Source organism: Chionomys nivalis, chromosome 2, assembly GCF_950005125.1.
Source record: "Chionomys nivalis chromosome 2, mChiNiv1.1, whole genome shotgun sequence".
NCBI lineage: Eukaryota > Metazoa > Chordata > Mammalia > Rodentia > Cricetidae > Chionomys > Chionomys nivalis.
Window position 1 is genome coordinate 49937705 of NC_080087.1, and position 25621 is coordinate 49963325.

The following is a 25621-nucleotide window of genomic DNA, read 5'->3' on the forward strand; positions in this document are numbered from 1 at the left end:
TAGTAGAGGAAAGCATAACAACATGATATATAATACACATCAGCTATATTCACATTTCATTTCTGAAATTAAAATCTCCTAGCTATATACTAACAGTAATGAATATTTTTTACTCTTACTTTAATTACTTTCTGTTCTCCATCCTTGCCCTTACCAAATATAATTTGATATCAAATACTGTTAATTCTTTAAGAGCTGTGTGCTTGCCACCTTATATATGTTAAAGGATTTCCAATGATGTCTATGCATGTGAGTATGTGCATGTGAAAGCAGGTGCCCATGCCAGATCTCCTGGATTCTGAGTTGTAGGTGCTTTGTGAGTTACATAATATTGGTGCTGAAAACCAAACTCTAGTCCTCTGCAAGAGCAGTACATGTTCATAGCTGCAGAGCCATTTCTCTAGCACCTACATCTTATTTTAAGGTTTATTTTATTTAATGCATGTGAGCGCTTTGCTTACATGCATGCATGTGTATAATTTGCATGCTGGTTACTGAGAAGGTCAGAAATTATTGGATACTCTAGAACTGGAATTAAAGGATGGTGGTGAGCTAGCGTGTGGGTGCTGGCACCAAATCCTGGTGTCCTGCAGGAGCAACTAGTGTTCTTAACTACTGAGCCCTCTCTTCAGCACCTACATCATAGCTTTTAAAGCAACAGTTTGTTTCAATGTTTTTAGACTCCAAAAGAAAGCATTTCATAGTGTTATCTGCCCAAGTTCAGGTAAAGACAAATCGCCAAATCCTTTAGTTTTTTTCTCTTGTTTTAAACTATTTTTGTTAGTTCTTGGAGAATTTTATATATGTTTTGATCATATCTCCTTCCCCTCCCAATGCTTCCTAGATCCACCCACTCAACATTGTGTCTTTTTTCCCTTTCATTAAGGCGAATTTGTACTGCCCAAATATTCTTATATGTGAGCCTTCTCCTGAAGTTGTAATTATGACATTCTAATAATTAAAGCAAAACTTCACTTACCTTCCCAATAATTAATGATACTTTGTTAATAATTCATACTCTGTATTTTTTGTGCACCAGATTTACAGGTGAAGCATGGGCTTTTCACACTCCTATATACTTTTCTCCCAGCACAATACTGATTTACAGAGTAAGAATTGGTGAATGTATGGACGGACGGATGGATAGCTGGAATGATAGACAGATGATGGGTAAATAGTAGAATGGATGTGCAGGTGTGGGTGAGCAGACACTGAAGACTGAGAGTGAAGGGGCTAGCCCCAAGATCTGCCACATGGTGGTGTGGGCAAGGGAAAGATAACCCTTACTCCTTGCTCCTCACTGATCAATACAGACCCCAGCTGTGATTGGACCATGGATTCAGACATAGTCCTTTGTAGCAGACTGAGCTCAGGTGTCAGCATGAACCTGGTTGGCAGTGCAGGTCATTTAAAATGGCATGGACCCAATATCAGCATGGCCCTTGAACCCCCATATGCCTCTAGGTGTGAGCCCAGAACCTGGGCATCCACACTAAAAACAGCATATGTTTAATCTTTGAATTTATGTCTTTACTAAGTTCTGTTATATTAATTTTACACACATAAATGTTTTCATATGACATCTCTATTTCACACAGAACATTTGAACAGTCATATTGATTTTGAAAGCAATCAATTAAAGTTAAATATAAGAATAAATGGATTTTTGATGTTTATTTGATGCTAATTTAATTAAAGGAAATAAAATGTGAACTATAGAAGAATCTCTGAAAACCACAAGCCATGTTTTATGTTTTCTGTTACACCAATTTTGTGAACGATAACAATGCTAAAAGCTACCTTGGAAATCAATATTATGGCCAGCAAACTAAGCATAAACTAATTATTTCATTAGAGAATTGTGCTTTATATTTTATAATTAAATAATAAAAAGAAATTAATTTTAATATTTAAGTATGGCATTTGGTTAGTACATTTTTATACGATTAGTTCACATGGTAATTAAAATTCTACTCATTTGTATCCCAGATGAACTTTAAGGGAATGTTTTTCATGTTCCTGTAGAATATTCTATCAAATCTTTCATTCTGATCCACAGTCAAGTGATGCTTCCAGTCTCCAATGGTTCCTAATGGGAGAAGCACAGGATAGCACCTACATAAGTAGCAGTATTGGGACGCAGTTCACCCAACTCACTCTACTCACTACAGCTCACACTGCACATCACTGAGTTCTCTGGAGGGTTAGGTTGGCTATCTTTCCTCTCATCACAGAAGAAACTTCAGAGCAGCAACATAATAAATAGGTATCACTAGCTACTAACACTGAGGTGTAGCCAATTTTTAAAAAGAAAAGAAAAACACCTTAAAGGTTAAAAAAATTGGAATTTTAAAAGCACATTTTGCTATGTGCTAATCATTATACTAGGAAAACACTTAGACTTCAAACACAGTGTATTTCAGATTTTGAGGTATATGATGTTTGGTTTTTTCATTTTTAAACAAAAAAAAAATGAGAACCAGAGGTTTTTAGCAAGTCATGTCAAGGTGACATAGAGCTTCAGAACAGTTAACTTTGTGATTTTACTGAGTAGGAATTGGAAATGATCATTACACTAGTTAAAATGAAAATGTCCATTTGGTTTTCTTATTTGTCTGAGAGGATGATACATTGTTTGCATTTGGAACGGATGGCGAGCTATCATGGGTAAGACATTTAGGCTTGCTGAGAAGTGAGATGTGAGAATCCATGTTAAGTGGCAGAAGAGACAAAATAAATAGTTTCTGAAAAATATAAAAAAAACCAGCAATATTTAAATATAAGCTAATGCTCACAGCAATGATAAGTTAAAAGGGTATCAAGAGGGAAATGTTCATTGTTATCCATATCTCTGGGCATATAATGAGATCATAACAAGTTTATTGCCTGTTCACTTTATTGAATTCATGTCAAATAAAGTTACTAAGACATTGCTCTAATTCTTATGATGAAAAAAATCTCACACATGAAGAAGCAACATTTTCAATTTTGTTTTCAATATAAACAGACAGTAAGTTTACTTGTCCACTATCCTAGAAGAATAGTAAATAAAATTGTTCTTGTCTAGGCAGTGCAACACCATATCTGTAATCCTAGCTCTCATGGAGGGTGTGCAGTAGAGGCAGGAGGAGGATTATGAAGTAAAGTTAGCCGTGGTTGCTTAGACTACACTGAGAAGCACTCATTCTCTCTGTCTCTTTCTGTCTCTGTCTCTCTGTCTCTGTCAATTTCTCTCTCTCTCAACCTCTCTCTCTCTTTCTCTCAGACACACACACACACAACAAAACAAAACAAAACCAAAATAAGGCAAGAAATTCCCAAAAAACAATAGCACATGATGAAATAGATCCTAGGACAATACTGCTGATATACTTTAAAACTTGAGTTGTGTGCCTTATAAGGAAAGAAAGCAATATTTATTTACTAAGTGAAATTGTCAGATTTTCAGATTTTTTACTAAAACTACTAGAAACCCTTAGGGTTCTTGGTCAACTGCAATGCTTGATGCTTCCAAACGTCATTATCACCTGGAGAAATACTTTAAAACACACATTATTTCTCGAAAGTACTCCACGAGCACTCAACATTTTTTTTGCTACTACAGATCAGTAAATTTCACCTTTGCGGAGAAATGTTCCTTGATCATTTCTTGTCCCAATTTCCTTTCTTATTATATCTTCATAATTTGCTCGGGAGTCAGATTTCATGTTCTGAAATGTAGCTTGTCTCACAACAGTATCCACATCTTCTTCACTCAGTTCTTTCTCCAGAAAACTGCAGATTTTAAGCACTGAGCCCCTGAGGTCCTGAAAAAGTCATGGGTTGAGAAGTTACTCACCTTATAATGGAGGTGTGAGTTACAGCCCAGTGTGTAACATGAATAGTTAGGATTTACTTTGGAATGCAAAGATTGTTCAACACATGAAAACATCATAGAAACAGGGTGAAGAAAAACTGAAATTATTATTTATTGTCATTGATAGAGAATAAACCATTAATAAAACACAGCTCTTTTGAGACTTTGTAGCCTAAGCTGGTCTGGAATTCAGTATGTAGTCTACGCTGCTCTCAAAGTTAAGATGGTCTTTCTTTCTTAACATCCCATAATGGCTGGGATTAGAGGTAGGAGCTACTGCACCCATCTCAATATCTTTGTTAAATAAAAACATCAAAAAATGAGAAGAAGAACTCAAGTACATCCATGCAAAACAACTGTGAATTCAATATTTTTGGCTAGAATCACAGTTGGTTGAGAATATGATCATTTTTTATCTGTTGTAAGCAATCCATCAGATTTTACTACTTCCATTCAACATATTACTGGGAAATAATAGGTATATAATTTAGTCATGAAAGAGAAACACAGCATCTAAATTAGAGGCAAAGAAGTAAAACGTTCTCTGTAAAATGAACAACAGTATGATCTCATATGTAACACAAAAATGAGGGAAGGCAAAGAATCTGCTAGAACAGTGAGATTTTACAAATCTGTAAGTTATAAAATCAAAATCAGCCCACAAATATTAGTTGAACTTATAAATACTAGTGATGAGTAACAGTAAAGTAAGATTAAAATACATGAACTTTAAAAGGTAGGATTAAAAAATCTTAGGAATGAATGTAAAAAAGGTTAGAGACAGGTCCATTAAAACCAACAAAACATCGATGAAAGAAAAAGAAAACAGAAACAAACAGAACAGCATACACTGATGAATTGGAAGAGAGTTGTTATTTATTTATTTATTTATTTATTTATTTATTTATTTATTTATTTATTTCTGAGACAGGATTTCTCTGAAGTATTGGAGCCTGTCCTGGATCTCTCTCTGTAGACCAGGCTGGCCTTGAACTCACAGAGATATGCTTGCCTCTGCCTCCTGAGTACTGGGAATAAAGTGTATGCCACCACCACCAAGATGCTATAGAACCAATCCACAAATTTTATGACATCTGTAATAAAATTGCAGTGTTTTGGCAAAAAGGAAAAAGGGAAAAAAAGGAGGAAAAGAAAATCTATTCAAAATTTATATGAAATTTTGACACCTCATAGAGCTACCCCCTTACGTACTGAACCATCTCTACCCACAAAGAAGTATTTTAATGTCATGGTGATTCTAACAGTGTGGTTATGACTTGAATATAGAAATCAACCAATAGGAGAGAATAGACTTTCCATGAAATAATCTCTCACTTATAATGGTTAAATGATTTTTGATATCGCTGTTAAGAACGTTATATGGGAAACCTCATTCATTCCCACAAATGTTCTTGGGTAAATCAGATGTCTGTAAGCAAAAGAACAAAGCTGAATTCTCACCTTACAGTGTATTTCAAACAAATGAAAACATAAAAGCAAGGGCCTAAACTACGATGCTCTTAGAGAGACTTAATCGGAATGATTTAACAGACAGGATTTCACAGTTGTACTTTGAATATCCCTCTACAAGTACAGAGACACAATGGGATAATTTACATCATAGGATTTCACAGTGGTGTCTGAGATGTGTCTCCACATGTACAGAGAGCCAAAATAAAAAAAAAATTGATTATACTAAACTTAGTAACTCCTATGTAAAAGGGGACAGATTCAATGAAGTGAAAAGTTCACCTATAGAATGGGAACAGTATTTATGTCATTTATCTGATACAGGATTACCCTCAGAAATCAACAACAACAAAACCAACCTAACTAAAACTTTAAATAAATGATTCTCAAAGGAAGTCTAGAAACATCCATTAAGCACAGGAGAAAAATGCTATCTATCACAAGTCATTTGGGAAGTGGAAACCGACAAGAAGGGCACACCACTTGTGTCCTATTATATGACTACTCCTTAACAAATGACAGAAAATCACAAGCGCTGGTACTGCTGGTAGAAATATAAAGTGGTTCATTTGCAAAGGGAAACGTATAACACTTGCTTCATAAAGCAAAGGCAGAACCATTGTATAATCCAACTATTCCTCTTCTGGCTTTCACTTCTGATTTCAAACAAATCTCTGAAAGATTTGTACATCCATATTCACAGCATCAGTATGAGCAACAGCTAAAATGTGGAAACAAGTCAAATTTATATAGATTACGGAACATAAAAACAATGGGATTGCAGACAGAAAGAGGGAATTCTGATATATGATGCAATAAGCCTTGACGACATTGAGGACATCACAGTAAGTAAAATAAGTCAATAAAAATACAGCTGCATTTCTCCACTCATGCCAAGTACTAAGCTTGAAGAAATTAATACAGGAAGAACATAGTGTGGTGATTTTCAGGAATGAGAGGAGAAAAAATAAGAAGTTATGGCTTAATGATCCTAGGGTTCAACTTGGCAAAAAGAATTTGGATAGTGGAAGTAACAAATGGTTACATAACAAGTCATGATGGTGAAATGGCACATTTCTTTCTTTTTTTTTTCAGTTTTGATATTTCTTTTCAGTGTTTGTGTAAACACTCTTGGCTGTTTCTTTCTTTCTTTCTTTCTTTCTTTATTTATTTATTTATTAAAGATTTCTGCCTTCTCCCTGCCACCACCTCCCATTTCCCTCCCCCTCCCCCATCAAGTTCCCCTCCCTCATCATCCCTAAGAGTAATCCGGGTTCCCTGCCCTGTGGGAAGTCCAAGGACCACCCACCTCCATCCAGGTCTAGTAAGGAGAGCATCCAAACTGCCTAGGCTCCCACAAAGCCAGTACGTGCAGTAGGATCAAAAACCCACATAATGGTTTTTAAAATCACAAGTAAAAGTGCAATTGGGGTTAATAACCTGAGTAGGAGTATAGTAGTTGTTTATGATAGTTTAGTTTCACCCAGAGAAGTTGTGACATTCTTCATGATGAAGAAGCACTACCCCCAATTCAAGAATAAAAATAATAAATAAGAATGACACACAAATTATCTTTGTAGATGTGGAAATAAATATTGATTATGAGAAGCTTGAAATCCCTTCCATATTTAATGAAAGCTGAGCTTCCGAGGAGTCTACACATTAAATAAAAAAACAGAGATGGGTTTGCTTCTGCATACCAGAAGGTTTAGACTCCTGCTAAGATAACTAGAGTGTGTTAGTCTCCATCTTTTTTATTATTTATTTATTAAAGATTTCTGCCTCCTCCCCGCCACCGCCTCCCATTTCCCTCCCCCTCCCCCATCAAGTCCCCCTCCCTCGTCAGCCCAAACATTAATCAGAGTTCCCTGCCCTGTGGGAAGTCCAAGGACCACCCACCTCCATCCAGGTCTAGTAAGGTGAGCATCCTAACTGCCTAGGCTCCCACAAAGCCAGTACGTGCAGTAGGATCAAAAACCCATTGCCATTGTTCTTGAGTTCTCAGTAGTCCTCATTGTCTCCTATGTTCAGTGAGTCCAGTTTTATACCATGCTTTTTCAGACCCAGGCCAGCTGGCCTTGGTGAGTTCCTGATAGAACATCCCATTGTGTCAGTATGTGGGTGCACCCCTTGCGGTCCTGAGTTCCTTGCTCGTGCTCTCTCTCCTTCTGCTCCTGATTTGGACCTTGAGATTTCAGTCCGGTGCTCCAATGTGGACCTCTGTCTCTGTCTCCTTTCATCGCCTGATGAAGGTTAATATTCAGGAGGATGCCTATATGTTTTTCTTTGGGTTCACCTTCTTATTTAGCTTCTCTAGGATCACGAATTATAGGCGCAATGTTCTTTATTTATGGCTAGAAACCAAATATGAGTGAGTACATCCCATGTTCCTCTTTTTGGGTCTGGCTTACCTCACTCAAGATAGTGTTTTCTATTTCCATCCATTTGCATGCAAAATTCAGGAAGTCATTGTTTTTTTACTGCTGAGTAATACTCTAATATGTATATATTCCATACTTTCTTCATCCATTCTTCCATTGAAGGGCATCTAGGTTGTTTCCAGGTTGTGGCTATTACAAACAATGCTGCTATGAACATAGTTGAGCATATACTTTTGTTGTATGATAGGGCATTTCTTGGGTATATTCCCAAGAGTGGTATTGCTGGGTCCAGGGGTAGGTTGATTCCGACTTTCCTGAGAAACCGCCACACTGCTTCCCAAAGTGGTTGCACAAGTTTGCATTCCCACCAACAATGGATGAGTGTACCCCTTTCTCCACAACCTCTCCAGTAAAGGCTATCATTGGTGTTTTTGATTTTAGCCATTCTGACAGATGTAAGATGGTATCTTAAAGTTGTCTAGATTTGCATTTCCCTGATCGCTAAGGAAGTTGAGCATGACCTTAAATGTCTTTTGGCCATTTGAACTTCTTCTGTTGAAAAGTCTCTGTTCATCTCAGTGCCCCATTTTAAAATTGGGTTGATTAGCCTTTTACGGTCTAGTTTCTTGAGTTTTTTATATATTTTGGAGATCAGACCTTTGTCAGTTGCAGGGTTGGTGAAGATCTTCTCCCAGTCAGTGGGTTGCCTTTTTGTCGTAGTGGCAGTGTCCTTTGCTTTACAGAAGCTTCTCAGTCTCAGGAGGTCCCATTTATTCAATGATGCCCTTAACGTCTGTGCTGCTGGGGTTACACGTAGGAAGTGGTCTCCTGTGCCCATGTGGTGTAGAGTACTTCCCACTACTCTTATATCAGGTTCAATGTGTTCAGACTAATATTGAGGTCTTTAATCCATTTGGACTTGAGTTTTATGCATGGTGATAGATATGGATCTATTTTCATTCTTCTACAGATTGACATCCAGTTTTGCCAGCACAATTTGTTGAAGATGCTCTCTGTTTTCCATTGTATACTTTTAGCTCCTTTATCAAAAATCAGGTGTTCATATGTTTGTGGGTTAAAGTCAGGGTCTCCTATTCGATTCCATTGGTCGACTTCTCTGTTTTTATGCCAGTACCAAGTTGTTTTCAATACTGAAGCTCTGTAATAGAGTTTGAAGTCAGGGATGGTAATGCCTCTAGACAATCCTTTATTGTATAAGATTGTTTGGGCTATCCTGGGTTTTTTGTTTTTCCATATAAAGTTGATTATTGTCTTCTCCAGATCTGTGAAGAATTTTGATGGGATTTTGATGGGGATTACATTGAATCTATAGATTGCTTTTGGTAGAATTGCCATTTTTACTATGTTGATCCTCCCAATCCAAGAGCAAGGGAGATCCTTTCATTTTCTAGTGTCCTCTTCGATTTCATTCTTCAAAGACTTAAAGTTCTTGTTAAATATATCTTTCAATTCCTTGGTTAGAGTTACCCCAAGATATTTTATGCTGTTTGTGGCTATCGTGAAAGGTGATGCTTCTCTGATTTCCCTCTCTGCTTCCTTATCCTTAGTGTATAGGAAGGCAACTGATTTTTTGGAGTTGATCTTGTATCCTGCCACATTACCAAAGGTATTTATCAGCTGTAAGAGTTCTTTGGTAGAGTTTTTGGGGTCACTTATGTATACTATCATATCATCTGCAAATAACAAAAGCTTAACTTCTTCCTTTCCAATACAAATCCCCTTGATCCCCTTATGTTGTCTTATTGCTCTTGCTGGAACTTCAAGCATTATATTGAAGAGGTATGGAGAGAGTGGACACTCTTGTCATATTCCTGATTTTAGTGGGATGGCTTTGAGTTTTTCTCCGTTTAATTTAATGTTAGCTGTCGTCTTGCTGTAAATAGCTTTTATTATATTTAGGTATGATCATTGTATCCCTAATCTCTCCAAAACCTTCATCATAAAGGGGTGTAGTCTCCCCCTTTGTATGTGGTAATTTGTGGAAGGAACTTAGTGTGTTGTGGTGAATAAAATAATAGGATCCTAATGCTAAATGATTTGCACAAATGGCTTTGATTCACAATGACTGCACAAAACCAAGAGCAGAAAGAACATGAAAACAGAGCAATGCAGCTGAAAGAAAGAGAAAAAAAATAATGGAATTTTGGATGTTGCCAATAATGGAGTTATTGGAAATAATTTTAACATAATATTATATTCAAGGAGGCAAAAGACAAAAATTTAAACTGCCTCAACCCAATACTACCAATGAGAACAGATTAAAAACAGACTGTCTTTAATTAATAAAAAGTAAATCTCAGTGAATAATTTTAGTAGAAACTTCAACTCAGATGAACTCATCATACCTGAACTTGGAGCCAGGGGTAGTATCAAACTTAACTCTCAGAATAGTACAGAATGAAAAGAAAAACATGTTGTCCCCTGTGTGAAGAACGTTGCCTGTCTTAGGTGAGGTGACACACACCTTTAATTCCAGGATTCAGGAGGCAGAGACAGGTGGATCTCTGTAAGTTCAAGGTTACACTGGTCTAAATGAAGAGTTCTAGACAAGCTAGAACTACATACTGTGATGCTATCTCCATAAAAGAAACAAATTAACAAAAACAAAATAGGGAGTTTTGCATGTGATACAGTTCATTAGACTACTGTGACTCTCATGTTCTATGAGCAGGATAGTTTCTCAGCAAAAGAGACACTTCCTCAATGCCCCACTTTTCTCTGTTCATAATTCTGAGTCACATTTTATGAAAGAGCAAACTGTTTTTCATATAAATATAGGAACACCCCTCTGATTTCACCCATATTTAATCTTCAGTGACTAATAAACTAGGGCACATGATACAGATGCAATTCTTTACTGCAGACTTAGGCCAGTTGGAACATACAAAGGAAAATTAAAAACACAGGAAAAGGAAAAATTAAGTTCCTCACATCCCAGAAGGATTTGCCATTAAGTAGATTCTGGTGTTTTTTCAGGTAAATTAAAATATCTAGATTCTTTTACTTGTCCATGATTACATTTTAAAGTAAAACATATCTGGGATAAACAAGCACTCAGTTCAAGAAGTTATTAGGACATGAATCATAATTCTACCATGTATTTAGGGAAGTGAAAGATGTAGGTTATTTTAGAACCCCACCAAATGCATTTCTTCCTAGTAGGAAGCCTCATCTTTTCTCCAAACAGTGACTGTCCTCATCAATGAGGATGACTTATTGCTATACCCATAATTTTGTCCCATAAATAGGAATCTTTTAACACAGTCTGCATTCTATTCAGTACTCTGTTCTTGAGAAAGGAAAGCAGCAATGTTTCTGTATACTCATGAAGTTCCTAGGGGTGGCACTTCTAAGTCAGTGAATAACCAAACTTACCTGAAATGAACTGTTTTATTGTCTTAGTGTGATAATCAGTGGAGAAGTAAGCATGAAGTTTTAGACAAAAATTACAGTTATTTCACAACAATGGACAAGGAAGGCACCAAAATTATCTTAACATTGGTGGAAATATAATTACTAGAGAATATTGGTAGTTTTCTCTGTTTGAAATTATTAATTTCATTTATAATTATGGCTATGATGTATGAGAATATTCAGTCGGTAAATCCTCATCTTTAACTGGTCTACTAACATTTACCATTTTCAGTTTTAAACTCATGATAGGGAATAATATTTTGTTCCATTGCTGTGACATTTTTTTATAACTCTTAATGTCTCCTCACTACTTTGGGATTACAGAAATAATCATTAGCATGCCCCGTAGATCTTGTGTGGTCCTGATTTTAGTCTCACATACTAGTTTCTTGTCCCCCACCCCACACCACTGATGTTCAAGTCCTTTCTTTACTTGGTTCTAAGTACTGTATTGCTTCACATAAAATTCTGTCTTGTATTTTGCTTTTAGCCATTTTCTTTTTGTTAATTCGTTTATATTAACGTGTGAATCCCATGTTAATTTTACCTCCAGAGAAGTCATTAACTTCAGTTATACCAGAAACCATTATATGACTGCGAACATTTTTTTGGCATTTCTTTAATAACTACACTTTCTAGTCTAAAATCTCTAAAAGTTTAAAAATCAGAGTGTGTGTGCATGCATGTGTTTGAGCATGCAATATGTTTGCTGCAAGACTGGAACTAATGCCATGGTGCATGGGTGGAGCTCAGAAGACAAATTTATGAAGTTATTTCTGGCCTTCTACCTTTATGGAGGTTGTGATGATTGAATTCGGGTTTTCAGGCACACATTGGAAGTCCTTTTACTCACGTTGCCATATAGCCAGTCAAAATACACTTAAGGATTTTTTACTTTGGGTATTTACTTTTTGTCTATTTGCCTTCCTTGTTAGAGCATGAACTATATAAAAAGGTAAGTCCTTGTTTACTCTTGTTTTGGAGCCTGTCACACAGAAGCTTTCACTTATTTACCATCAATCAATATGTCAATAAGTACCAGAATGTGGTGCACTTTAACTCTTTCTTATTTACACAGCATATTAAGATACTGTTCAATTGTGATCAATCAAAAACTATTTTATAGATTCATCTTAGAGATGCTCCAAGATTTTTTAAAAGAGAGAGAACTTGTTCCATTGGTCAAATTATAGTCTATGGCTCTAATTGTTCACATATTTAGTAGTTACATGCCTCACTGCTGTTTGCTGGCCTTTAGTAGTGAGCTGTAGCCTCCCTGAGTATATAGCCAAAGGAAATGAAGTCACCATTCAAAACCTTACTGTTATCTAGTGTTATTGCTATACATTTTCAACCACAATACATGTACTTGCCCTAGTGTCCACCAACAGATGAAAGAGTAAAGACTTTATGATATATGTCATATATCATATATAAAATAAATTATCATTCAGAAGTAAAAATGAAATGAAATTCTGTCATCTGCAGTAAAATTTATGAAGTTCAGAATATCAACTTAAGTTAATAAGCAAGACAATGAGACAAATTTCGTGTGTTCTCTTATATGTTGAAACTGAAAAGTCAACCTTAAACTAGAATTGTGTTTAACAATTGGGGAGGGTCTGAGAGAGAAGAAAGGAATGACAATGCCAGAAGTGTGGCAAGATAAGATCAACGCACATCCTATTTATTGGCAAGAATATAACATCAAATATCACTAATGGATGTAATTTATATGTGATAATAAAATTTTTTAGTTATAAAAGCCAATGGTGGTGTGAAGTTTTGGGGTTGCCTTTGACACAGGTGGTTGCATAGGAAAGGATCACAAAAGATTTACATAGAGAATAGAGTACAGAGAATGTCCAGTGAATGAGGCAGAGGCTGGACATTAGGAATCATCTTCAACAGAAAGCCCAAAGAAGAATAAAGTATGAAGATAACTGGGAGAATGCATTTCAACCAAGAGAATAACTATGTAAAAGACATTATTTAAAAATACAACTACCTCATCTTACCTTCTTCATATCTTCATAGCTCAGGAACATAATGTTGAAGTCATGTCTGTGTTCATACCAGCCTCTTATGTGGTCAAACCAATTGCTTCCTACTACTGGGAAGAAAAGTAACAAGTGAAAATGCCAAGCTGTGTGTCCATGTAGTGGACAACAAACTCTGTGCCTCCTTTTCTGATTTGGAATTTTTAGAAATAAAATGGAGGGCCTGCAATGAACATCTACATCCCTATTTAAAACTTCTAGTGGTTTGGGGGAACAATTACCTGACATTCATAGAAACTTGCCAATGTAATGTTACTACAGGAGTAGGAAAGAAGTAACAGAGAAATAAAGGGACTGAGGATGTAGGTGGCTTTAAAACATACTGTTCCTTCTTCCTACTTCTCCATAGAGGTTACAGGTCTCTGTTTTTCCTCTTGTTCACTGTCTACAGTGGTGCAAAATCTGAATATCATCTTACAAGCAAGTGAAATACTGATTCCACATGTGATCTTCTGTGAAAAAATGCTCTTCTACCATATAAAGATTTGTCACTTGTATTCATTTAATAAAATGCTGATTGGCCAGGATCCAAGCAGGAAGTATAGGTAGGGTGACCAAACAAAGAATTCTGGGAAGCAAAGGCAGTCATCATACGGAGGAAGCAAGATGAAAATGCTGCACCCAGAAAAGGTACCAAGTCATGTAGTTAAACATATATAAGAATTATGAGTTAACTTAAGTTGTAATAGCTAGTTAATAATAAGCCTGATCTAATAGGCCAAACAATTTATATATAATTAACATAAGCCTCTGTATTTCTTTGGGACTAAATGACTGCACGTCTATGAGGGACAGAAACTTCTATCTACAGTGATAAGCCTCTTGCCTTAATTAATACACCTATGTAGTAGAATGAACAATTCCACAGCTGCAGTATAAAGCCATACACAGGTTCAAGCAAAACATACAACAACCCTCAGCATTTCCTCTGCCAGAATGGTTATTCTACCTTTGCCACTAGTTGGAAAGAATTGATAGAATATCTGTAAACCAAAATACTTGGTACATGACATGCCTTTGTAATCCTGACAATACTCAAATGGTGCAGAAAGGTAGAAAACACAGTTGATAGTGCATAGAGTTGACATGCAATTGTCACGAGAGATAAGTTCTTTGTGTTTTGTTTTTTGTTTGCCTGCTATTGTTTTTCTTGTTCTAGTATTTTTTTTCTTGTTCCTTTCAAAAAGAAATGTCTTGTTCCATTTCTTTATATTATGTTCTATATGTCTGAGAATTTGGCTTACTGGCATCTTTTCTGTAATTCATTTGAGTATGGGTCAATGAATTAATACTTACCTCTTCCGTCTAGGAATGCTTGCATAAATGTTTCCACAGAATTTGAGGCTTCAAGTAAAACAATCAAATTTGAAAAATGAAAGTAGGAGGTCAAAACATCTTTAGGATTTCTGTAGATATAAAGAATCTGTAGGAAGAATTATGTAATTATTTCGTTAATCAAATCTTAGATATGCTTATAAGTTTTTAAATACAATTTTATAATATTCAATTGTAACAATAAGCATAATTATTTCTTCTAGTCTTTTATCTGTACAAAGTCAAATGGTTTTTATTTATATTTTGGTATTACAAAGAGTACTGTAATAAGCAACCTTTCTCTATGGCATTTCATGTTTAAGAATGTAGTTCAAAAAGAGGTCAAGACCATGATGGGTACACCCACAGAAACAGTCTACCTGAGCTAATGGGAGCTCTCCAACTCCAACTGAACATGGAAGGACCAAACATAGGTCCAAACTATACCCTCTGAATGTGGGTGAGAGTTGCATGGCTGGAGCAGACTGAGGGACCACTGGCAGTGGCATCAGGATTTATCCTTACTAATTGTACTGGATTTTGGGTAAACTATTCTCTTTGGACAGAAACATTGCTCAGCCTAGATATAGTAGAGACGGCCTTGGACCTTCCCCAAAGCAATGTGTCTTACCCTGTCTAAGGAGTGGATCGGGGTGTTAGAGTGTAGGGGGCTATGTGGAGGAAAAGGGATGAGGGGAGGAAGAAAGAAGAACTTGGATTGGTATGGATAATGAAAAAGATAGCTTGTTTTCTTTTTTAAAAACAGTAAAAGTTAAGTTTAAAAAGAATTTATCTCAATTCTCATAAATCAATATTATTTGTAATATTCATAAATACTGAACATTAATTTGCCTTATGTGATTAAAATATATTATATAAAATTTCTAATTAAAAATTTAAAAGTAAAATTTATTACCCATGAGGGTCAATTGACGAGTATTATGTGATAGCATAGGAGATAAATCTGAAAACAAAAAATAATAATCACATTGATATAACTAGTAATCTATGATCTTCAAATAAAAATGAGCTTTTCCTTCATATCTTTCAGAAAAAAATAATGTAAACATGAATTAAGAGTATAAGTAGGATTAAAAACTCACACATAGAAGCAATAATCTATGGGTGTCTGTCCACAACATTAGCACCTGGGTATCTAGGACAGGAGGAGGAGCTCATGCCAGCTCTGGCTACATAAAATACTCTCATAAGGGAAATAAGGTAAGGGAGTGAGGAAAGGAATAAGAAAGGAAAATCAAAACCCAGAGAACGTATCCCTAGGCTTAAAGCAAGGAAAAAATTCTCAAATGTGAATTTATTTAAAAGAAAAATCAGACAGGCCCCACGGACCCCACCTGCACCAGGAAGAAACAAGTGGCTATCTGATATCTTGTCTGGAAAGTCCTGCTCTCTAGACCCTAAACCCCTCACTTCTGTCAACCACAGAACCCCCAGCAATCAGGCAGCAGCTCTTTCTCCCATCAACCATCCCCTGATGCAGGACCCATGGGCCGACCTACACATGAAGGGACAACAACTCCTGGAGCCACAGGCCCAAACTACACCCGAGAAAGAGGCCAGAATTGCACCTGGAGGAAGAACAAACCACCAGAGCTACAGAATCCACTTGTACCAATTGGAGGGAAAAATAGGTAGACAGCAGTGTAAGAATACATACAACAACCTAAAGAGCAACATGGCATCACCAGAAATGGGTGGTTCTACAACAACCAGGTCTGAATATCCCAACACACAGACGAAGCAGAAGAAAATGACCTTAAATATAACTTTATGAAAATGATGGAGGCCCTTAAAGAGGAAATGAAAAGTTCCCTTTAAAAAATGGAATAAAAAGAAAAAAAAAACAATGGAACAAATCAATAAATCCTTTAAAGACAGTCAAGAATACCATGAAACAAACAATCAACAAGTGAAGGAAACAGTTCAAATAGAGGCAATAAAGAAAATACAAATTGAGGTCCCCATGTCCATGGGGACCTTGGGGGATGGTTGAAGGGGGGAGGGAAAAGGCAGAGAGGGGAGCAGAGAAAAATGTAGCACTTAATACAAATCAATAAAAAATCACAAATTGAGGAAATTCTGGATGTGGAAAACCAGGGCAAATGAACAGGAACTGTAGATGCAAGCATGACCAATAGAATGAAAGATATGAAAGATAAAATCTCAGGTGTTGAAGATACAATAGAGGAAATTGATTCATCAGTCAAAGAAAATGTTAAATCCAAAAAATTCTTACTGTGAAACATCCAGGAAATCTGGGACAAAATGAAACAACCAAACCTAAAAATAATAGGAATAGACGAAGGAGAAAAATACCAGCCCACAGACATAGAAAATATTCAACAAAAATCAGAGAAAACTTTCCCAACCTAAAGAATGAAATGCCTATGAAGGTACAAAAGCATACAAAACACCAAATATATTAGACCCCCAAAAATATATTCTTCAAATATATTAATTAAAACACTAAACATACAGAATAAAAAAAAAGTACACCAAGACTTTCAAAGGAAAAAAGACCAAATAACATAAAAAGATAGACCCTAAAGAATCACACCAAACTTCTCAACATTAATTGTGAAATCAAGGAGTCCTCGGCAGATGTTATGCAGACAATAAGAGATCATGGATGCCAGCCCAGACTACTAAAATCAGCAAACCTCTCAATCAACATAGATAGAGAAACAAGATATTCCATGACAAAACCAGATTTAAGCAATACTTAGCCACAAGTCCAGCTTTACAGAAAGTACTAGAAGAAAAACTCCAATCAAAGAAGCTAGCTGCACTCACAAAATAAACAAAGCTAACAGGTAACCTCATACCATCAAGCCCCAAAGGGAAGCACACAAACACTACTACCACCACCAAAGTCAAATAGGACAGCAATTAACAATCACTGGTCATTAATATCTCTTAATATAAATGGTCTCAATTCACTTACAAAAAGAGACAGGCTATCAGAATGAATACAAAAAAAAAAAAGACCCATCAATCCATCAATCTGCTTTATAAAGAAACAAACCTCAACCTCAACAACAGTGATTACCTCAGAGTAAGGGTTAGGAAGGGATATTGCAAGCAAATGGACCAAAGAAACAAGTGGGTGTAACTATCCTAATATCTAAGAAAATAGATTTTAAACTAAAATTAATCAAAAGACATGGAGAAGGACATTTAGCTCATGTCAGGCTAGTGTGAGCTCAGGGACTGTTGACTGACAGGTGGGGAACTGCATGTGACTGAACTAGATCCTCTACATGTGGGTGACAGTTATGTGGCTTGATCTGTTGGAGGGGGCCCTGGCAGTAGCAACAGGGCCTATTCCAGGTACATGAACCTGCTTTTTGGAGTCTGTTCCCTATAGTGGGATACCTTACTCAGCCTTGATATCAGGGGAGAGGCTTGCTCCTGCCTCTAGTTAGTATTCCAGACATGTTGATTTCTGAAGAAAGGCCTTACTCCCTCTGAGAAGTGGATGGAGAATGAAGATGGGATAAGTGGAGGACAGGGAAAGAGGATAGAGGGGGAACTGGTGTTTGTATATAAGGATGAAAAGTAATTTTTCAATATAATTATGAAAAAATAGCAAGAAAAATCAGTTTGATGACACTGAAATTAAGAATGTTGCTGATGAAAACACGCATGAAAAAAACAATGAGGATGAGCTAAAATAGATTCATATCTAGAAGTGATAGAAAGCAAATTGACCAGAAGAATGTAATAAAATATTGGGCTGTTGATAGACTCTTTTCACACAATCAAAAATAATGATGGCCACTAAACATTCAACATTGGCACTCCCATTATGATTATGAGGATGCAAATTAACATACATTTAAGACACCGTTTCCTAGCTGCCACGTTGATAAACATCTAAAAGTCTGATATGTCAAGTTACTAGGGAAACATTAATAAGTCATCTTTTACACATTTCTGCAAAAAATGACAAATCCACTTTCTTCAGAATTACTGCACCACCTTTGTAAGTGGAGTACTCTGGTCACTGTGGCTCTGCAGCTCTATTCATGGGTGTGGGCTCTAGGGAAGCTGCTGGGAGAAAACCAAAAGACACACTCAAGAATGTTCATAGCAGCTGCATCACAGTGGCCAAACACTGGAATAGACTAATTATTCAGTACTTAGAGAAGGCATTTCATGGGTACAGTAAGTCACTAAACTCTCTGACATACTTTGACTTTTTTGTTCTTGAAAACTTTAGGCACCAAATAATACGGGAGGTGGGAACAAAAGATACGAGGTGATGGCATTTTGGCAAAGTCCACATTATGAATATTGTACTCAAAGAATGGTGCTCTGTCTATTGTTTGGATGTTTTCAGTGTTGTTCCGGTGGCCCTCAAAATAAATCAGGCTGAGGATCTGCTGGGTCCAGATGGTACCTGTCAAAACAGTTAACAATCATGTTTTCAATGCTAAAGTAGGTTTTAATAATGAATACCAACATTAATGACATCCATTTTATGAGCAATTTGGAGCTCTCTTTTCCTTTAGCACCACAGGAATGCTCGCACATGCCAGCTTATCATTCCCCACTCTCTGTATCGAACACTCAAGTTGGTAAGGTGAACTCTGCAACTCTCTGTTTCGCTCTCACTTACAAAGATACGGTAATTTGTAATCATAATCCAGATGATTCTTGTAGTGACTCTGAGTTCTATGTTTCATGTGGAGTCCTTTAAGTAATATTTAACTGCTATTGACATATAACATTTGCAGATATTAACAGGTAAAGTATGGCATTACTACATGTGGATACATACAGTGTGGTGAGATCACACCAGGGATAGTGGCATTTCTGTCTTGCTGACAGTTTTTTCTGTTTGGAGCCTTCTAGCTTATTTCTTAATTTTCATAAGATACATAGCAGTTTACAGAATGCCACTTTATTTCTGTTTATGGGCAATTCTGACTCATTTCTGAAATTATTGTTTACTTATCTTTTAGAACTCTGAAAAACTAATAGAATTAAATATTTCTAGTTTCTATTTCTTATCTTGCTTTGTACTCTCAAAAACTTCTTTGCCATCTGCCCATTAATTGATCATAGCACACATGTAGAAAGAGGAAACCAAAGATTTCAGTGTTATTGACATTTGGTCTCTGGACTATTAGATCAAGTCATACAGTGGAAGTATTTAGTAAATACATGCAAAATTTCAATTCTATTCCCTTTATGGCACTGGGTTTCGATCCTAATACATGAACTGGCTATATGGGAGCTTAGCCTGTTTGGACAATCACCTTCATGGACCTAGATAGAAGTGGGAGGACCTTGATCTTCCCGCAGGGCAGGGAATTTGTACTGCTCTTCTGTATGGAGAGGGAGGGGGAATGGAGTGGGGGGAGGAGGAGTGGGGATAGGGAAAGGGGAGTGGGGGGAGGGGCAATATTTGGGAGGAGGGGGAGGGAAATGGGAAAGGGGACAGGTGGAAATTTTATTTAAAAAAAGAATAAAAATTAAAAAAATTTAAAAAAAAAGAATGGACTCCATGTGATCAAATGTTGTTGTGCTTAGGTTTAGCCTTAATTATTAATGGCTATTCCAAATAATTCGTTGGTGGCAGTATAGATTTGATTAACCCTTAATTATTAATGACTACTCCAGACAATTCACTGGTAGTGGTATAGGTTGGATCAACCTGTCACTATTCCCAGTAAGGGGTGAGGGTGCACCATATGAAGCAGAGCCTGAAATTTTGAAAGAGCTGATCATGCCAAGATATCCCAGACTCCAGGGCTTCTGACAATGAATGTGTCAATATCCTTTGTGGTACAATATCAATACTCATCACCCATTTCAATCTTTCTGAGGACCTCCAGAAGCACCCAGCATCTCATCAGCACCTGAGTTATTTAGTTATTATCTACAGTGAATCAGTGACTGCCTTACAGGGTCCTCCAAGTTTTGTAGAACATTAAATATTACAATGACAGAAAGCAAAGTAGGATTTGATATGAACAAAAATATTTTTGCAAAGCATCTTTATTTACTGAAATGGTCAAATATGGACTTAAAATCTTGGTGTTATTTTACAAGGGCAGTGAGGGTGGTGGGGATGTGAAATCTTAACACCTAAAGCTTTACTATTTAGTCTGTGTTAACCACTGCAAAAACTTACACCAACACTTGTAAGTTTCCCTTCTGCTGAGGTAGAAGTACCTTTACAAAAGGAACTTCAGTTCATCTTCATGCCCAACAGAAAACAGGAGTCAAACGGGAGTGCTTGTGCTTCCTTGTCCTGATTAGCTTCACAAACCTCAAGGCTTCCAGGCTTCCAGGCTTCCAGGAAGCCTCATTGTTGCAAGATTTTTTTTTCTATTTTTGAGAATTTTAAGTACATTACAGATGTCTTTGAAATTTTGTCAGCAAAATTGCATGTGTTGGAAATTTAATCATTGTCTGAGATAAAGTCTCTACATAATAAAGCATGTATCTTTTGGAGAAAATGTTTTTAATTATCTCAAATCTGTTCAACAGGCTAAGGCATTTTGTCATCATTTACCAAAAAGTTGCTGATGGCTTCTTATTTGATTCCCACCCCTCAGCATTTTTCCACAATAAATTACAGTATATTCATGGCAAGTGTTCTTACCCTTAGAGACTTGAGTTTTATATATGTTTTACCATACATTGTTCTAAACTATAGGTGATTACAGATACTGTTATCTGATGGGATTTAGGATATCATTGTACTTGTATGAGGGGTTATCTAAATTAGGTTCATCAAGTTGGACAGCAGATGTTAGTTGACAAGGAACCTTCACCTGCCACTGGGACTTCTCCAACATGATGATGCAGCAGTGAGAAAAGAAACTAATATTGATTAAATGACAGTGTGTGGAAAGAAGACTATTTATGCACTTATTATCAAACCAAGATACCGGGCAGTAGTGGTGCACATCTTTAATCCCAGAACTTGGGAGACAGAGGCAGGAAGATCTATGTGAGTTCAAGGCCAAACTTGTCTACAAGAGCTAGTTCCAGGACACCTCCAAAGCTACAAAAAAACACTGTCTAAAACAAAAAAAGAAACAAAAAAGAAAAACAAAGACAAATGCCATATGGCCTATTTATTCCACTCACCAGATTTTGGATATGTGACTATGAAGACATCATCATCTCTAATTTCCTGATCATCCATATTTTCTACTGTGTTCATGTCAACTAAAGATCTTTCAAAGTTATAGCCTTTGAAGTTAAGTAAATATTCACCTTTATTGTTCATAGTGATTTACCTAGAAGTAAAAATCATAAAATTTATTCACTATTGTAGTATTTTCCAATAGTGAGCAATGCTTCTTGAGTGGTCTACATGTGCCAAGTACCACTGAAATGTCCCTCACATATTAATATTTATTATAATAAGCAACTACATATGCTAGATTATTTAAATTTATAACAATCTTACATTACTACATTTTTATTACCATAATATAAAATATTAAAAAACAACATAGCAGCAAGTTAGAAAGATTTTTCTATAATTCTAGATGGGAAAGGTGATCTTAATTCTAAACATACAAATGGGGAAACTAGAGTACAGAGAATACAACCAACTTATTCAAGGTTTTCCAGTTGGTCAACTTAGAAAGATGACAGCAAAAAATCGGGGCAGAGTATATGTTTGTAACTGAAGAGTTTCTTTGTACATTAAATTTTTATCCCTTGTACTTTTGTTATGAAAACAATAATTTCCTTATGGACTATACTTCAAGTGTCCTCTTCCTAGGGAATGGATGACCTTCTGTCTCTGTGTAGCATCTCTCAGACTTGGCATTTGAGAGACCATTTCTAATAAATATTTTTTACCTAAGACTCATGATCCTTAGAAACATCATTCTTGTATAGTCACAAATATTGTATAAAATATTTATAATGATATTATACTTTTCAACAGAAGAATCTAAAATAAAAATATAGTAAAATATTTTTTAATTATGATACAAAGTACCAGGTTTCCACAATACATTTTTGTACACACTTTTTGGGAGTGATCTTTCCACACTCCTCTAGATCTTCTCATTACCTGTTCTTGCAAATGTCCAACCTCATCTTTTTTCTTAATTGTCATAAATGTTTTGTTACCCCGATGTCTTCCTTTTTCAAACTTTTTTCCCTCTGTCTCTTTATTATTTACATGACTTATATTTGTATTATATTCATGTACCTATACATGTATAAAATCTGGAAACTAGGATCTGTGTATGAGAGAAAACGTGTGATGATTTGTCTTAGTGAGTCTGTTACCTCACCTAATATAATGCTTTTCCGTTTCAGCCATATTTCTTCAAATTCTATAATTTCATTTTCTTTACAGCTAAATAAAATTCCATTGTATGGATATACCACACTTTCATCATCATCCATTCATAAGTAAGTAAATATTGAAGTGGTGTCCATTTCTTTATTATTATAAATAGAGGCCCCATTAAGAGAAACATTTTCCTGTTGGTCAAGAGAATGACATCTCTGAATATTACAGTTGGGCAGTGCAATGACCTAGGTATGGGACTCCCTAGAAAGGCAGGCTTACTTTAAAGCATGCTAAAGAGATAAGAGGAATAGTTAGCTTTTTATTGAGAAAATATGCTTTTCCTTCTCAGAATTCCAGCTTTCTAGTCTAGTCTCTATAAGCTAACATGAGTTTCTGTTGGGTCTGCTCAACTTTTCTTTTTTTTTTCTTAATTCCTTTTTTGTCTTTTACTTTCAGATGATAGTCAGAAGTAAATATGCTTTCTCCAGTACGGTGGGTCTTTTCATTTATGTCTTAGTCTCCCACCCTGCCATGCGACTGCTTGTCCACCAAATGACTGGCCTCTGTGTTGTCTCAACTCATAAGGCATGCCGCCTTCCTCTTCTCTGCCTCCTTCCTCCAAGCAACTGCTGAGGTTTATAGCTTGCCTGCTGTGGAGTTTTTCTTTAAAACTCATTTAATGAACTTATCCTTTGGTCTGTGCTTAAATTCTTTTATTACTGAGACAAAGACTACCAATAGGGAACTATTTTCCCAGTAACAACATGAGCGATTTTGTAGACTCCTCCAAAATTCTGGTAATACATGAAAACGTTATATATAGAGTGGATTTATCTCTCTGTGATAGTATGTTGACTCTCTTGGGTATGTGTGCAAGAGAAATAGAACTGGCTCAGATTTTAGTTCTATTATTAGAATTTTTGATTTCCATAGTAACTTCACTAGCTTACACTCGCACTAACAGTGACTAAAGGTTCCTCTTGCCTCACATCCTAACCAGTGTGTGTAGTAAAAATGTACAGTAAAAAGGAAGCGAGTGGGACATGGTGTGCAGCACATGAATGGACTGATGAGCTCTACAAAGACTAAGCCAGGGGCAGCTGGAGAGCATCCATCTGTGGTGTAGCAAAGGGGAAAAAACAAATTTTAGAAAGCAGAAGAGAAGGAGACTCTAGAGTCTGTTCCATAGGCTCAGCTTCAATGGAGGATTCCCTCCTTCCAGTGTGAGAGTCAATGTTTGGGGCTGGAACCTCAGCTCAAAATAGAGAAAGTTTCAGAATATTTGTCCTGTGCTTTTGATACCAGTGCATCTTAAGGAAAGTTGGGGAGGAACTGAGGGACTCTCTCTCTCTCTCTCTCTCTCTCTCTCTCTCTCTCTCTGTCTCTCTCTGTCTCTCTCTGTCTCTCTGTGTGTGTATGCTTGAGAGAGAGATACAGAGAGAGAGAGACAGAGAGAGAGAGAGAAATGGGGCAGTGCTAGAAACTGCTAGCTGAGCACTGACAAAAAGCCATTTTAGCAAGAATCTTGTTGAGTTAAAAGTTAGGCCATTCCAGAGGCAGAGATCCCTCCCTGCATGGCTTATCATTCAGAGGTAGTGCCATGAGACTGCACTCTTATTTGACCTGCAGAATATTTCTAGCTACAGAGGGAAAACTTCAAGCCAGAATATAGCAATGTTCTGTATATGGATATCTGGGTTGAGCCATAGCTTGTGATGGACTAAAGACAGGCCCGGAAACTGTGCCCATGTGAGAGACCTGTAGGGAACAGAGAGTCATAGGGGCCAGTTTATGTTTAGACAACACAGCCCAGATACTGATAAAGTACAAGCCAAGATAGATAGTGCTGAACTTTAACAAGTGAGCACAAAATCAGTGACACCAGGAACCTGTAAACAGTGATATAAACTGTTATACAACCATTTACTTCAAAAGTGACACTTTTGGGGATTCTGTATAAAGGTGTCTTAAGGAAAGAGGCCTGAGATTTCATCTTCTCCCTATTCTTGACAGTCACCCGTGTGTGTCTGTAGGTCTGTGTGTATACCTCCAAACAGCCTGAGTGCTGGTGAATGAAGCATGTCACATGTACCCATGTCTCCTTACATTCTCTTCCACCTCCTGGCCTCCCATGACTGGTCTCCTTTCCTGGCACGGAGACTTGAACCTTAAAAAACTGTGTACAGACCTCATCCCCTAATACACAATTTCAATTTAGTACATCAGTTTTGTTCTCTCTCTCTCTCTCTCTCTCTCTCTCTCTCTCTCTCTCTCTCTCTCTCACACTGTTTTGTTAGGATTTCTATACACGGGTTGGCCTGGACATGGGGGTCTCCTGCTTCAGCATCCTGACTGCTAGGAATATTTTAGGTTGTCTTTTTGTATTTGTTTACTGTTTTCTTTCTTCTTTTCTCTCAGGCTGGTTCTGACTTACCTTCCTTCTAATCTTTACTGTTCCTCACTTCTTTTGACTTTTCCCTCTTCTAATGTTTCTGTTCATCGAACTTGAATTACTAGTCTTACTTGCTTCTCCCCTGTCCATATCTCCTTTACCCAGCACTGTTCCTTTATTTACCCTTATTATTTAAGTTGAGGGAGTTACTTGTTTTTAAGTAGCTATTACTGTGTTTTCCTTATGGAACCACACACCAGGTGTGGCTATTTCTGGAGTGTTCTGCTCTTGAAATAGTATTGAAGGTCAAACTGGGTACCTCGAAGCTATGTGGGAGGTTTTAAATGCTGTTATTCCTGAGTCCAGTGGAGCAGTAGGATGTCTCACCCTTAATAAAAACCTTGTACTACTTCA

At 36.7% G+C, this 25621-nt stretch overlaps 1 protein-coding gene across 1 annotated transcript; it reads right to left on the reverse strand.

The window, feature by feature from the left end:
• Window positions 1-1970: 1970 nt before the first annotated feature.
• Window positions 1971-21786, reverse strand: LOC130870522 (amine sulfotransferase-like). The gene is made up of 6 exons (XM_057763305.1): window positions 21645-21786; window positions 18731-18939; window positions 14499-14625; window positions 13161-13255; window positions 3620-3806; window positions 1971-2089 (listed from the first exon to the last, which is right to left on the reverse strand). Exons 1-6 carry the CDS (start codon window positions 21784-21786, stop codon window positions 1971-1973), a joined length of 879 nt encoding a protein of 292 aa, XP_057619288.1.
• Between the last annotated feature and the right edge of the window lie 3835 nt (window positions 21787-25621).

Bases quoted from the DNA above. Each gene is read 5' to 3' on its own strand.
- LOC130870522 (XM_057763305.1), bottom strand. From the start codon at position 21,786: ATGAACAATAAAGGTGAATATTTACTTAACTTCAAAGGCTATAACTTT. The intron at 14,626-18,730 runs GTATGTCAGAGA...TTCTTCCTACAG, and splicing joins TCAAGAACAAAAAAGTCAAA to ATTCTTTATATCTACAGAAA. The intron at 13,256-14,498 runs GTAAGTATTAAT...TTTTCTTCCCAG, and splicing joins AGCATTCCTAGACGGAAGAG to TAGTAGGAAGCAATTGGTTT.